Source organism: Camelus bactrianus, chromosome 18, assembly GCF_048773025.1.
Source record: "Camelus bactrianus isolate YW-2024 breed Bactrian camel chromosome 18, ASM4877302v1, whole genome shotgun sequence".
In the NCBI taxonomy this organism is placed as follows: Eukaryota; Metazoa; Chordata; class Mammalia; order Artiodactyla; family Camelidae; genus Camelus; species Camelus bactrianus.
Window position 1 is genome coordinate 13,735,179 of NC_133556.1, and position 13,836 is coordinate 13,749,014.

The 13,836-nt window shown below is 51.2% G+C and overlaps 2 protein-coding genes across 3 annotated transcripts; one reads left to right on the top strand and one right to left on the bottom strand.

Moving 5' to 3' along the window:
• Window positions 1-816: 816 nt before the first annotated feature.
• Window positions 817-5,137, bottom strand: BCKDK (branched chain keto acid dehydrogenase kinase). Its single transcript, XM_010972421.3, has 12 exons — window positions 4,987-5,137; window positions 4,033-4,400; window positions 3,838-3,906; window positions 3,631-3,741; window positions 3,292-3,339; window positions 3,094-3,213; window positions 2,913-3,011; window positions 2,642-2,715; window positions 2,178-2,306; window positions 1,998-2,087; window positions 1,379-1,537; window positions 817-1,286 (listed from the first exon to the last, which is right to left on the bottom strand). The coding sequence occupies exons 2-12, from the start codon at window positions 4,225-4,227 to the stop codon at window positions 1,142-1,144; spliced, it is 1,239 nt and encodes a 412-aa protein (XP_010970723.1). The 5' UTR covers window positions 4,228-4,400; window positions 4,987-5,137; the 3' UTR covers window positions 817-1,141.
• A 6,473-nt stretch (window positions 5,138-11,610) lies between these two features.
• On the top strand, window positions 11,611-13,795 carry VKORC1 (vitamin K epoxide reductase complex subunit 1). Of its 2 annotated transcripts, XM_010972423.3 has the most exons (3): window positions 11,635-12,003; window positions 12,764-12,873; window positions 13,329-13,795. In XM_010972423.3, exons 1-3 carry the CDS (start codon window positions 11,831-11,833, stop codon window positions 13,535-13,537), a joined length of 492 nt encoding a protein of 163 aa, XP_010970725.1. In that variant the 5' UTR covers window positions 11,635-11,830; the 3' UTR covers window positions 13,538-13,795. The 2 variants fall into 2 exon arrangements, with proteins under 2 accessions (XP_010970726.1, XP_010970725.1); XM_010972424.3 differs by lacking the exon at window positions 12,764-12,873 and having other exon boundaries at window positions 11,611-12,003.
• The last annotated feature ends 41 nt before the right edge of the window (window positions 13,796-13,836 follow it).

Consider the following 13,836-nt stretch of genomic DNA (forward strand, 5'->3'; position numbering starts at 1 on the left):
CCTCCGCTTAAGGGCGGCTTCTAGGGACTCCAACCTGAAACCTCCCTTCCTAGCTTAAAACCCTTCCATGATCCCTGATGCCTCCAGGATAAAACCCATGCTTCTTGGCTGTGCATTTAAGGCCTTTCAGCCTTGCTGCTGCCTACCTCTCCAGCCTCTGTGCTGCAGCCAGCCAGATTTTCAGCCTGGCAAGTCACAACAGTCTCCCACCACCTGGAGTTTGACCTCCAGATATAATCCCTGTCTCCCCTGAATCCTCCACCTCCATCACCAGTCCTACCAAGCAGGCCCTCAGGCCTTCTCCTTCCCTAGCAAGGTGCGCAGGGAGGTTACTTCACCACCTGCTCTCTGGAGCCCTTTCCTTTTGGCCTCCCTGCCAGGGCGCAATCTTGTGTGTTTCTTTCCTTAGCAGTAGCAGGCACAGCTGGCAGGCAGCACTTTTTAACCGTACTCAGCTTCAGGAATCAGGTGGCTCAGAAACTTGCTCAGTCTGCTGACCTTCACCTCCACAAACTGTGACTACCGGGAAGGGAAGTGTCAGAAGTGCGACCTGAAGCTGGGCCAACCTGGGCCCTTCAATATTGTCCGGGATCCAGAAACACTTGGTAAATGAAATGAATAAAAGGTCTTTGCACAACCTGCCCAAGTCATCCCAACTCCCACCAAATCTAATGTGCAAGAGACTCGGGGCCAATTTTATTCCTGGTCTGACAGGCTCTGAGGACAGTTAGAGACTGGGACATGAACTTGTTAAACCCAAAGGGCCCAGGGGACCTGAATGGGGGCAGAAACAAAAGCTCACCTGCCTTCCTCATATGTGGGGCCCAAGAGGGCATTCAAAATGTGAACTTTAATAACAAACAGCAGGTCAAGTTGGGGGTTCCCCAGGAACAAGAATAATGGAGCTGGTGCTGGAGACCTCAAGGGTTCTCACTTCCTCCCCTCTGAGGTCTGGAGGCAGGGAAGCAGTGGATCCCATTGAGGAGGGTGGTACCTGGCTCCATGTAAGTCCATCTGTTTGGGGCCCTGAGACCCCAGGTGCAGCAGTGTGTGGAGCAGGGTGGTACCCTGCCTGGCCTGGAAGGTCCTGGCAGGATATATGACCCAGCCCAGGCAAGCAAGCAGGCCATGGGCTATGGGGTCAGATGCGGAAGCTTTCCTCCCGGCCATCGATGTGACGGAGCCGCAGGTAGACATCTGTGCCAATGCCCTGCAGGGACTGCAGCCGAAGGGAACCACCGAGGTACTCTGCGTAGGCCCGTGATGTGGGCAGCCCGAAGCCAAAGCTGGGGGTGGGCAGGGGGATAGGACACGGGCTTCAGAGGCTTGAGTCTCCTGGGGCCCCCCACCCCTCCATTCTGGCCAGGTGGGGCCTCACCCGTGCATGGGTCCTGACTGGCCGCCACTGTGCATGTCCAAGTGGCCGAAGAGGGGGCTGATCCGGGGGTCCTGGGTGCTGGCCTCAGCTGTAGTGAAGTGGTAGTCCATAACCCGGTCCAGGTCTTTGTGAGCGATTCCCCCGCCCCGGTCTGAAATCCTGGCAGGATGACGATAACAGGCTTGGCTCAGCTTCGGTGGGGCTCACCAACCCCCAAACAGACAATGCTAGGTCTACCCTGCTGTTCAAATGTGGTCACCTAGACTCTTGGGCCTTGATTTTTGTAAGCTGTTTTTCCATCCTCACCTCTGCCACTGACTAGTTCTAACTTCTTGCAGGACTTGACATTTATTCTCAGCCCAGCATCACAGATTGGTTATTTCTGACACTTTGCCTACTCCAAGCCCCTACATTACTGACAAAGACAAGCCCCCAGAGCCCACAGCTGGCACCAGATTCATTCATGTCCAGCTCATGGCAATCTCAGGACAGCAAAATATCTTGTCCAACCAGAAACTAAATCTCAGAGTGGGGCAGGTACTGGCCTGAGGTCATAGAGCAAGTCAGAAACTGCCTGGAACCCCTGTCTACCCCACCTCAACTCCCAGTCAGGGCAAACCTGATGACGAGATCGATATCATTGTTGGCGATGGTGATGACCACGTCTGGGACATTGTAGGGAGTGTCTAGGTGACTCTCCATTGTGGCTCTATGCAGGGGGGAAAGACCAGTAGGTGGTGGTACCCCAGTCTCACCCCAGTTCCTGTCTGCCCCCTTCCAACATATCCAGTCAGCCCACCTCATGGCGTTCTTGAGCAGCTCGGGCAGGATGTAGTCCAGTGGCATAGGGATGAAGGGGAATCGGGCAGCCACGTGTCCATTGATGCGGACTCGGGGGGCATTGCCGTACTTGTGCTCACACAGGCGTCTGCGGATAGGAGCAAGGGTTCAGCCCTAAACTAGTGGTTCTCAGCTGGAGATGACGCTGTCCCCAGCCCCCCAGGGAAATTTTACAATCTCTGGAGTTGTTTTTGCTTGTCACGACTACAGAATATTACTGGCATCGAGTGAGTAGAAGCCAGAGATCCTTCTGAACATCCTAACAAACATAGGCCAGGCCCCCACAAAAAAGAATTATCTGGCCTCAAACATTAATAGTGCCACAGTTGAAAAACCCTGCCCTAGACCATGCCCTAGGCAAGGGCTCAGACCCAAACCTTCACTGCCCGAAGACGTCCATCCCCTTAGCTGTTTTAGCCTCACCTGGCAAAGTCCACCCACTTTTCAATAATCTTCTTTGGTGAGAGGCGAGTGCAGATGATGCCAACAAAATCAGGCTGACAGGAAAAAGAAAGTCAGGATCACCTCCATCCATACCTTGGCCACCAAATGCTTGCCACCTCTGGACTACTGAAGCAGCTCCAAGCCTCTCCCCAGGCCCTCAACCCAGGTCCCCAGCCCAAGGGAGCTCCAGGCCCAGTCCCCTCTGTCCCACTTGAGGTTCCCAGGTGGGCCTTAGGTCCCAGTGCCCCACCTTGTCCTCATGTAGCGCCAGATGATGTGTGGCCAACATGCGTATCCCAAGCCTTGAAGTCAGTGTCTTATCTAAGAAGTAGCGGACGAGCTTCTCATCCTGTAAAGAGTGGGGCCTCAGAAACCCTGTGCCCTTCCCAGCCTCTCCAACAGGCCTGGGCCCCCACCGCGCTACCCCTGACCTCTATGTGTTTCCGGCTCTCACGCAGGCCCTCAGCTAAGAGGGTCACCACATCCTTGTGGTCGTCCAACAGCTGTCGCACCAGCTGGCAGTACTGGGCGTCGTCTGCCTGGTCCTTGATCTGCAGGCCAGAGTCATGAGCGTGGATGGTCCAGCCCTGACCTCTCAGCCCCTCACCCTGCCCTGGCCCAGCCCTCACCGGAGGGAATTCTGTCAGCTTCCGGAAGGCACGGATGTACAGTTCATGCTGCAAGGGAGAGATGTGGGAATTCACAGGGATGCTCTGGGCACTAGGTAGAGAACAGCCACCCATGCCCACCTATGGGGATGGCCATTCATTCCAATGCACTTGGTTCAAACCCCATCATGGCCTCTCAAGCCTCCATGAAGGCTTGGGTCTGAGTCCTCTAAGGCTCTGAAACCTTTTGGTAGGCAAGTCTCTACCATTCTGGTTCCCCATTTACCCCCTGGGCGGTGAGCACACTGATCTAAGGTCTTCTCTACTAGGGGAACCTATGTCCCCTTGAGGCCAGCTTACCACGTGCAGTATGGTGGGGTTGCAGCCAATGATGAAAGGAAGGCTGCGGAAACCCTTGATGCGGTGCGCGATCCTCACCGGCAACTCTTGCTGCAAGTACCGGGCACTTTTCTAGAAAAAAGAAAAAGAAGGGAAGTTAGGGACTGGACCTGAGTGGCTGGGTCAGAGGTCCAGGGGCCAAGAGAAAAATATGGGCAGGAAGCTTACCAGAAGGTGGCTGCCATCCTGAGAGCGGCCTGAATAGAGCATCATGGTCGGAGTGAGGCGGACTGAGGGCTGGAGGAGCAGAGGGGCCTTAAGCACTAGATCTCCAACATCCTGCCCCCACCACATTAGCTCCACCCCTCCCCTGGACACTGCCCTCCAGCTAGGGACCCAGGCCTCACTGCCCTAGCTGCGCACCTTCTCTGCTGCCACGTCGATGGCCGACTGGTTGTAAAAGGAGGTGACGGTCTTGGAGCGCTCCCGTGCCATTTCCACGTGGTGGGTATCGGTGGCTGATGTGGAGCGGGCCCGGAGCGAGAGTGCGGGACCCAAGAGAGGCCAGAGTGGTGGCCCACCCCGTGGGCCGCTCCCCAGCACCGATGCCAGTATCATTCTTCTGCTCCTTTGTCGGACTGGGGGGCCACTCGGGCTGCAGACCCGATAGATGGAGGCGACCCCAAAACGGGGCAAGAGGGGTGCGGGGAGGCAGGGGCTCTTCTCTGACTTCAGGGGCACGGGTCGGTCGAGGATGCTGACAAGCTCAGCCCCCAGGGAGCAGCTCCCATCTACCAGGGCGGGGTAAGGAGGAGTTGTGAGGATCTGAATCTGCAGGATCTCTCCATGTGGGCACTGGTATCCTCAGACCTGGACAATCTCTGCCCACCCCTTCAACCACGTCCCCAAACACAGGCCAAGCCTGGACAACCTTGCTTTCCAGAGCTTTTATTCTTCAACCTGAAGCTCTATCCGGTAGTCTGGAGGATCGGGGATCCTTAGAACCAACCAGCCTAAAAACCTCGCCCCTGCTCCCTCTGGTCCCAAGCAACCCTCGTTCAGGGGGCGGGGCTGACCCCTAATCCGGCGCCTTCAGACCCGGGCTGGAGCCTGGCCTGCGTACGTGCATCACACAGTTGTGCACCCGAAGTCGGCTGCGTGAAAGCAGGGGCTTGGGAGTCCCTGTCTGGGTCCCCTCCTCCGCGGGGTCACTTGGTTCTGCCCGGGTCCCCTCCATATGGTAGATGCCAGTCCCCCCACCCCCACACCCGGTCCACGCGCGCTCCAGCGATCCAGCGCAAGGGCCGCAAGGGCAGAGGCTGCGGGCGCGAGCTGCGAAGCCTCTGCGGGAAGATCTGCGCGGGTCGCTCCACTTACCGCGGGGCCAGAGCCAGGGCCGGGGTCCGAGCGGAACGGCCCAACAGACTACGGGCCGGGCTAGCGGAGCCGCCTGCGCCCTAGGCGGCCGTGACGTCGCGTGGGCTATAGGAGCCCGGTGCCTCCTGGGAGTTGTAGTTCGGAACGAAGCACTAGTAACCCTGGCACCAGCCCACCTGGGCTATGACCCTGCTCCAGGAACCCCCCCCCCCCAAATAAATACCACAGCTCTCTCCACAGGGCTCCCGGAGTTATCTGGTCTCTCTGGGCCTCTGTCTTCTGCTCTATAAAATGGGGTCCCTGGGAAACAAATGGGAAAAGACCCTTAGATGCAAAGCGCACCTGGATTCCTCCTGAGGTCCAGTCCATTTCCTTCTAGCTCTTTGATTCATTTGTGGAAAACCAGACTGCCTGGTTCAAACCCCTGCTCAGCCACTTATTATCTGGGGCAAGTTACTTAAACTGCTCAATACTTGAATTTCCGTATTGGTATAACGAGGATGTATCAAACTTGAGGTTGTGTGTTTACATGTGTTTATATATGTAGAATGCCTAGAATAGTGCCAGGCATGAAATTAACACTTATTATTATTATTATTATTATTATTATTATTATTATTATTATTATTATTATTATTATTATTTCATTCATTCTGGCAACAAACACTGATTAGGTGACTTTTCTATGTTAGGAGAAGAGATTGGGTGTTGAATTAAGCAAATAGACCCTGCCCTGTCCCAAAGAGGAAGACAAATTCTGTGTCATCAGTCATGCTAAGAGCAGCACAGGAGGCCATGGAAGCATCAGTTGGGGACTGGGACATTGGTACAGATGCAGCATGAGTAGGAAGGACATGGCAGGACAGAGAAGAGCCTGGAACCATGTGGAGTCTGGGAGGAGAAAGACTGAATGGAGTGACCAGAACCAGGTCTTGAACAGTAAGGAATCACATTTGTCCTGAGGGATTAAGAAGCCACTGAAGGGTTTTGACTGGATAGATCTGCTCCTTAGACAGAACACTCTGGCTGTAGGGATTGGATCAATGAGACCAAATATAGAGAGATCAGTGAAAAGACTTTTTCCAAGCAGGAGATGATGAGAGAGAGACTTTTCAGGGGGTGTGTGTATGTGTGTGTGTATATGGACTGACTGGGTTTTTCTTTACCATGGTTATGTGTTTTCTAAGTATCTTTTTTTAAATTGAAGTATAATCGATTTACAGTGTTACATTAATTTGTGGTGTACAACAAAGTGATTCATTTATACATACATATCTATGTATATACTTTTTCATATTCTTCTTCATTATAGGCCATTGTAAGGTATTGAATATAGTTCCTTGTGCTATATAAATATCTTTAAATTTTAAAATAAAGGGGTAAGTGAAGCAGGCGGTATCTCTGGAGCCCAAAGTGATCTTTAAACTTCAGCAGAATTAGAACCTTCACCACTAGCTAGCCTGCCTGAGGAATTGGGGGAAAGTCTGCATAGATTATCAGGAAGGGGATCCCTGAGTGTCTTGATTTTCTCTTTGCATACCATTCCCACCCTTTTCCCCCCACATCCTGGCAATATCCTGGAGTGAAGTTGGGAGGCCACTCTGCTCTGGAGGCGGCTGGGAGGCAGGCAGGGCTTGAAGCAGCGGAAGAAGGAAGTGGGGCGGGTGCTCCCGGTGGGGATGCCAGCGTGCGCAGAGAAGCAAAGGAGTGCTTGCAGCGTCCCAGGACTCTAACGCCCACGTGGCCGCGGTGTGGCGGGGAGTGCGGGAGACCGCGGCTGTGGCTGCCACAGAGGCGGCAGGCATCCAGCAAGGGCCTCACCCCATTCGACCCTGCGCGCTGGACAAGTACCAGACGGGGACTCGCTGCTGCCCCCCGGCGGTGAAGATTAGACATGCACTCCACGAGTCCACCTCCAGAACACTCACCGTTGATCAGGCACTCTTGTTACAGGTATTCATTCCATCTTCATAACAACCCTCTGAGAGACGTACTATTATTATCTTTATTTCACAGATGAGGGGATAGAGGCCCAGAAAGATTTAACGACTCATCCACCTCTTTCCTTTCCGTCCTTACCCCCCATACTCCTGGCTCCAACCACACTGGCCCCACTGTTGTTCCCTAAACATAGCAGACACATTCCACCTCAAGGCCTCTCACTGGCTGTTCCCTCTGCCTGGAACACCCTTCCCCTAGATTTCCACATAGCTTACTCCCTCACTTCCTCTAAGCTTTTATCCAAATGTCAGCTGAATAAGCCCAACCTGATCATCCTATTTAAAATTTGCAATCACCTCCATTCCCCTCACTCTGTTTTACCCTTTATCTGTAGCAGTTATCACTAGCAATGTACTATATACTTTTTGTATTTATTATATTAACTGCTCTTTTTTTTTTCCTAAAATGAAAGACAAGAGTATGAATATCTGTCTGCTTTACCAATTAATCCTGAGTTTCTAACACAATCCCTGGAACATAACAGGTGCTCAATAAACATTTGTTAAACAAATGAAAGAAATTTGGGGCTTTTTCCTCTGAGCTATTGAAATGGGATGCTATTGAAAGGCAGAGTGACAATACTACATCTTTACATTTTTAAAGGAGCATTTCAATTGTTGTATGGAGAATGTATCTTGAGGTGAGGGACAAATATATCTGAAAGACCAGTGAAGAGGCCACTGCCTTTATCTAGGTGGGAAGTGATGATGGTGACCAGGGTAGTGGTCTGCATAGATTACAAGGAGTAAGAGAGTAGTCCAGGAACAGTGACTTGGGTGGATTGGGGTGGGGGGACTTGGTTAAAATGGGAAACCCCAGAGAAGGAACGGGGTTGGGGAAGGTAAGGAGTTCAGTTTTGGGTGCATTGTATCCCATCTGATTGGTCTGTGAGACATTCAGGTGGTGACGTTTAAGAGATGTTTCTACCATCGGGTTTGGAGCCCAGGAGAGACATCTGGGCTCAGGTCAGAGCTCAGAAGCTGTGACCTGTAGGGAGTAAGAGAAGACATGGGAGGAAATAATGTTGCCTCATGTGGCAGTCTGTATTTTCCAAAGATGCTCCACCTCACATGAACATCTTAGAATATGACTTTGCTGCTTCTTGCATCAAGAGGTGGAGTTCTGAATGAATGTATGTGTGTTCATGTAGAACTGAAAAATTGTGCTTTACACTGGAAACTGACACAACATTGTAAAATGACTGTAACTCAATAAAAAAATGTAAAAAAAAAAAAAAAAAAGAAGTGGAGTTCTCTGTTCCTTTGCATTGCAACTAAGCAGACTTGTGATTACAGTGGAGGGACTACTATATGATAACTTCTGAAGCTGGATCATAAAAGCTTCCACTTGGCTCCCTAGAGCATTTTTACTGGGGCCCTGAGCTGCCAGGTAAGTAATCTGACTGCCCTATATTAATCATCTATTGTTGTGTGGCAAATTACCCTAAAAATACAGCAGTTCAAAACAATAAACATTATCTCACACAATTTCTTTGGATCAGGAATCTGGGAGCAGCCGAGCAAGGTGTTTCTGGTTCAGGGTCTCTTATGATGTTGCAGTCAAGATGGTGCCAGAAACTACCTGAAGCCTCAACTGATGTGAGAGAATCCACTTCCAGGGTGGTTCTCTCATATGCCCAGCAAGTTAGTGCTGTCTGTTGACCGGAGGCCTCACTTTCTCACTAAGTGGACCTCTCCCTAGGGCTGCTTGAGTGTCCTAATGACATGGCAACTGGCTTCACCCAGAGGGAGTGATCTATGAGGGAGCAAGATGGAAGTCACAATATCTTAATGACTTAGCCTCCAAAGTCACAAACCATCATTTCTTATTATCCTATTGGGTCAGGTCAGTCCTATTTAGTATGGGAATAAACTACACAATGGTATGGAGGTGAAAATCATTGAGGACAATTTTGGAAACTGCGTGTTGTAGCCTGGGAGGGTGCCATGCTATGAGGAAACCCAAACTAGCCTCTATCAGGATAGAGAGGCTACATGGATTCACGAATAGCCCTGAGACCCCCAAGGAGAGAGATGCCAGGTTATCAGTCTCCCATTGTTTCAGCATTAGCCATCATCTGACTGCAGTGATATGAGCCAGAACTACCCAGCCAAAATGCTTGTCCCAAATTTCTAATCCATAAAAACTGTGAGAGAAAAGAAAATAATTGTTTTTGTTTTAAGCCATTATGTTTGTGGTTATTTGCCAAACACTAATAAATCCTCAATGATTCCCACCTCTTGGTGGGCTGTATCACTCTGAAGCCTCTTCCCACATTGAACAGGGCTGACCCAACCCAATAGGGTAATAAGAAGTGACAGTGTAACTTTTGAGGCTAAATCATAAAGACACTGTGGTTTCCAACTTGCTCCCTCTGAGATCACTCATTCTGGGGAAGTCAGCCATAGATAAAAGCAACATTCCAGGAGACTGTGGGAAGAGGTAAGAAACTAGCCTAAGTCCTAGTCCTCTGTATTAGCTTCTTATTGCTGCTATAACAAATTACCACAAACTTAGTAGCTTAAAACAACATGAATTTATTATCTTATAGTTCTGTAGTTCAGAAGTCTGGCATGGGTCTCGCTGGGCTAAAATCAAGATGTCAGTAGTTCCTTTCTGGAGACTCTAGGGGAGAATCCATTTCTTTGCCTTTTTCTGCTTCTAGAGGTAACCTACATTCCTTAGCTCATCACCCCCTTCCTCCATCTTCAAAGCCAGCAGGCATTGCATCTCTCAGTGATTTTTTTCTGTAGTCACACCTCCCTCTGACCCTTCTGCTGCCCTTTTCATTTTTAAAGAATCTTGTAATTACATTGTTTTAAACTCAGCAAATTAGTAACCTTAATTCCATCTGCAAACTTAATTCCCATTTTTTCCCCATCTTTTTTTGGGGGGGGATTAGGTTTATTTATTTATTTTTAGAGGAGGTAGTGGGGTTTGAACCGAGAACCTCATGCATGCTAGGCATGTGTTTTACCACTTGAATATATCCTCCTCCCTTAATTCCCATTTGCCATGTAACATGTTCACAGGCCCCAGGAATTAGGACACAGACATCTTTGGGGACCATTATTCCACTGACCACCCTGTCTGGAAGAAGAGGAGTGGGTGTGAGGAGCAGCCAGAGAGGGAGGAGGGCCAGCAGGAGAGTGAAATATCACAGAATCCAGAAGAAGAGAGAATTCCCAGGAATGAGTGGCCAACAGTGACTAATACTGTTAATAAAAGCATGATTAGAACTGAAAAATATCCACTGAATTTAGCATCCTAGTGACACTGAGACAGGAGGGAAGGGGGCAGGGTGCAACCATTAAAGGAATGGCACAGCAATTGAAGATTTGGCTTCCAGTAGAACTTGAGGTTCATTATACACTCATTGTAATACATTAGCATGTTAATGGCACTCCCACAGGCGCCATGACAGTTCGGAGGTCCATAAAAGGTCAAAAAGTGGGTGGTGGCGCAGTTCCTGGCAATCCCATCCCCTTCCCCAAAGTAGTTGGAATAATCCTCCCACTTGTTAGCATATGAAGTTACCAAGCCCATAAAAACTAACAACCCCGCACCTCCTCTCTCACTCTTACCTTCTGAGATAGCCTGCACGCTGTCTATGGAGTATCTACTTTTACTTCTACTTTTACTTTAAACTTAACATCCCTCCACGCTTCATGGCCTCTTTGGCCTTCTGAGACAGCCTACATTCTGTCTATGGAGTGTGCATCTTTCTAAATAAATCAACTTTTACCCAACTATGGCTCGCTCTTGAATTCCTTCCTGCGTGAAGCCAAGGACCCTCATTTGGCAGGGAGCATCCCAGAAACCTGGGACATGACCATCCTCTAGTGCCCCATTTTCCCTATATTAACACCAGCTATTAGTTGTCAGGAGAGTACTAGGGGGCAGGAGCTAGTTTATGGTGTGCTGGGCAGCAAGGAAGTGAGGAAGTAAAGGATGGGAGCGTTAAATTTTCCTCCCAAAACTTGAATGTGAAAGGGTATTTGTGGCAGCTTCCAAAATGGGGAAAAGTTTCGATGCAGATGAGAAGGAAGGAAAGGTATGGGTGAGATGGGTCATCAATAGATGCGATGTCTGTGAAGGGGAGAGTTCAGCTAGCTCACGGAAGGCTTGGAAAGAGGGACAGTTGGGTTGACCAGGGCTCAGGTTTTGCCAGGCGCCACTTCACTGGAACACAGGTTATGATACCCTCAAGGTATGGCCACGGTGATGGAGCTGGGAATGCAGGGGAGAAACAGAGAGAGAGAGAGATCGGCCAGCAGGAGGCGCTGATGTGGCAGGAGGGAAAGGCTGAGCAAGCTAGGCTGATTGGAGGTTATAGCCGTAGTAGTGTCTGATAATAATTTCAGGGGAAATGCTAGGTTCTTGATGCGATTACAGTATTCGCTAAATTCCCTGATCCGCTGGTCTCTAGGTCCTGATGTTCCAAAGTCAGAACAAGGCTTGGCATAGAACAGCGTTATATCCTGTTACTCTGAGATTAATATAGTTTTTAAAACTCCAGAAACTCCATTACCCTTGAGGCATTGCGGCCGCTCTGACTACAACTCCCATCATTCCCGGCAGGCCGCCAAAGCCGTAAATACCCACGTTTCTTAAGCTGGTTTTCCAGTCCCAGCATTCCTCAACAGTTTTCCTACGCAGGCAGCACGCCTGCCAGGTCCTAGAAACAACCAATTGGATCAGGGAGTGCGAGATTAGCAGGCCAATCGCCCAGTCCGAGTGGCGGGAGAGGCCGGGCCTGATTTGGCAGGTTCCCTTCTCGCTCCTGGGGCCTGCTCCGTGGCTGGTTCCCTTCCCGCTGGTGCCTCGGGTGGGACCAGACGACATGGGGACTACCTGGCGGAGCCCTGGATGGGTGCGGCTCGCGCTGTGCCTCGCGGGCTTAGTGCTCTCTCTCTACGCGCTGCACGTGAAGGCAGCGCGCGCCCGAGACCGGGATTACCGCGCTCTCTGCGACGTGGGCACCGCGGTCAGCTGTTCGCGCGTCTTCTCCTCCAGGTTTGCGCGGGAGAGGAAGGCTTAGGGGGAAGCAGCTACTCGTAGGAGCGGTGCAAGTGGACCAAGTGTGCATGGCGACCAGGTTGCCAGATGATTCTGGAGTCTGAGATCGGGGTCCCCAAGGAGCTGACCCACGGGGGCCTGGCTGCTCAAGGGGGCGTGGCCTGGCGAAACGGGTGTTTCTGAAGTATGAGTGTGGGGAAGGGGGGCAGGTGGTGCTGGGAACTGGGGTTATTCAGGGGAGTGCACATGGATCCTGATGACAAGGAATAACAGTGACGGGGCAGGACAGGGAGCTGGGGCCGTATATAGGGACTGATGATGTTCTTAAGGATGGCCGCCGTGCCTGGGGATAGGGTGGCCAGGTCAGGCTATGCTTGAGGGTCCTAGGTAGTGGGATGACCTAAAGCAGAGGAAGGGAGCAGGCAGCGTCCAGGCGAGAGAGATACTGCCCTGGTTTCCCAGTGTCTGGTAACTATGCAAAGCAAAACATCTTAATTATTGAAGGTCTAGGATGAAAAGAGGGGCCTATGGGGGAGCCAAGGCCAGGCCTGAAGTGGGGATAGGAGCACTGACATGGAATCCTGACGTGGCCAAAGGGAGGCTATGTCAGGAGGTCATTGATCCTTGGACTCATGGGGGTTGGGGGAAGGGGGAGAAAGGGAAGGACAGCCCAGGTGGCTTCTTGGAAATCACCGTCCCGGGACAAGGCTCACGGCACTGTATTGACACTCCTAACCTGGACCCTCCCCTCTACTAGGTGGGGCCAGGGCTTTGGACTGGTGGAACACGTGTTGGGCAAGGACAGCATCCTCAATCAATCCAACAGCATATTCGGTTGCATCTTCTACACAATACAGCTGTTGTTAGGTGAGTGGCCCCCACCCTCTCATGACAGCCTCCCCCCCTCCTAGCCAGCCCAGGCCCATCCCTCGCAATCTTGGTGACCCAGACATCTGACAGCCAACTGCTCATCAAAGAGCACCCTGGAGGCGAGAACTAACAGGAATCTTTACTGTCAGAACCAGATGGGACCTTAAAGACTTCCTAGGAGCCCAGTTTTGTGGAAAAGACTCAGAAGTTCCTTTCTGGGGGAATCCAAGGATTGCTTGTCTTTCATTTCATGTAGAGCTCAGCAGGAAAATTCACTATTTGGGTCCCAGGGTTTGGTAAACAGATAAGAGAACCAAGGCCTTGGCAGGGCCTGTGGGAGCCTCTCATTTTAGAGACTCTTCCCCAGTAGCCCTGGCTGTCAGGGAGTCATGGCAGTGTTCTAGAGGTGGCCAGTCCCTGAAGCTCATGACTGACCCCTTTCTGCCTTGCAGGTTGCCTACAGGGCCGTTGGGCATCTATCCTCCTGGTACTGAGTTCCCTGGTGTCTCTTGCTGGTTCTGTCTACTTGGCCTGGATCCTGTTCTTCGTGCTGTATGATTTCTGCATCGTTTGCATCACCACCTATGCCATCAATGTGGGCCTGATGATGCTCAGCTTCCGGGAGGTCCAGAGACCCCAGGGCAAAGTCAAGGGGCACTGAGCCCTCACCCCAAGCCAGGCTGATCTCATTTGCTCTGCTTTGGCATGTGACCTTTGCCCAAGGGGGCCAGGTCTGGGTCCTTAGAAGAGTCTGCACCCTGCCCTCACCATATTCCCCCACAGGACAATGGACCAATCATGCCACACTCTTTCCTCCATGTTAGTGCCTTTGGCTCTGTCCCCAAGGGCTGATTTCTAAAGCTCCTGCTGTTGCCCAAGGAGGGAAGTTTCAGAACAATAAAATTTCTTAATTAATCAAGTCTGAGCCATCTGTTGGCCAGGGACCTTAGCGTTGGGCCT

Bases quoted from the DNA above. Each gene is read 5' to 3' on its own strand.
- BCKDK (XM_010972421.3), bottom strand. From the start codon at position 4,227: ATGATACTGGCATCGGTGCTGGGGAGCGGCCCACGGGGTGGGCCACCA. The intron at 3,214-3,291 runs GTGAGGGCTGGG...TCTGGCCTGCAG, and splicing joins AGCTGACAGAATTCCCTCCG to ATCAAGGACCAGGCAGACGA. The intron at 2,716-2,912 runs GTGGGGCACTGG...TTTTCCTGTCAG, and splicing joins TGGCGCTACATGAGGACAAG to CCTGATTTTGTTGGCATCAT.
- VKORC1 (XM_010972423.3), top strand. From the start codon at position 11,831: ATGGGGACTACCTGGCGGAGCCCTGGATGGGTGCGGCTCGCGCTGTGC. The intron at 12,004-12,763 runs GTTTGCGCGGGA...CCCCTCTACTAG, and splicing joins TCGCGCGTCTTCTCCTCCAG to GTGGGGCCAGGGCTTTGGAC. The intron at 12,874-13,328 runs GTGAGTGGCCCC...TCTGCCTTGCAG, and splicing joins CACAATACAGCTGTTGTTAG to GTTGCCTACAGGGCCGTTGG.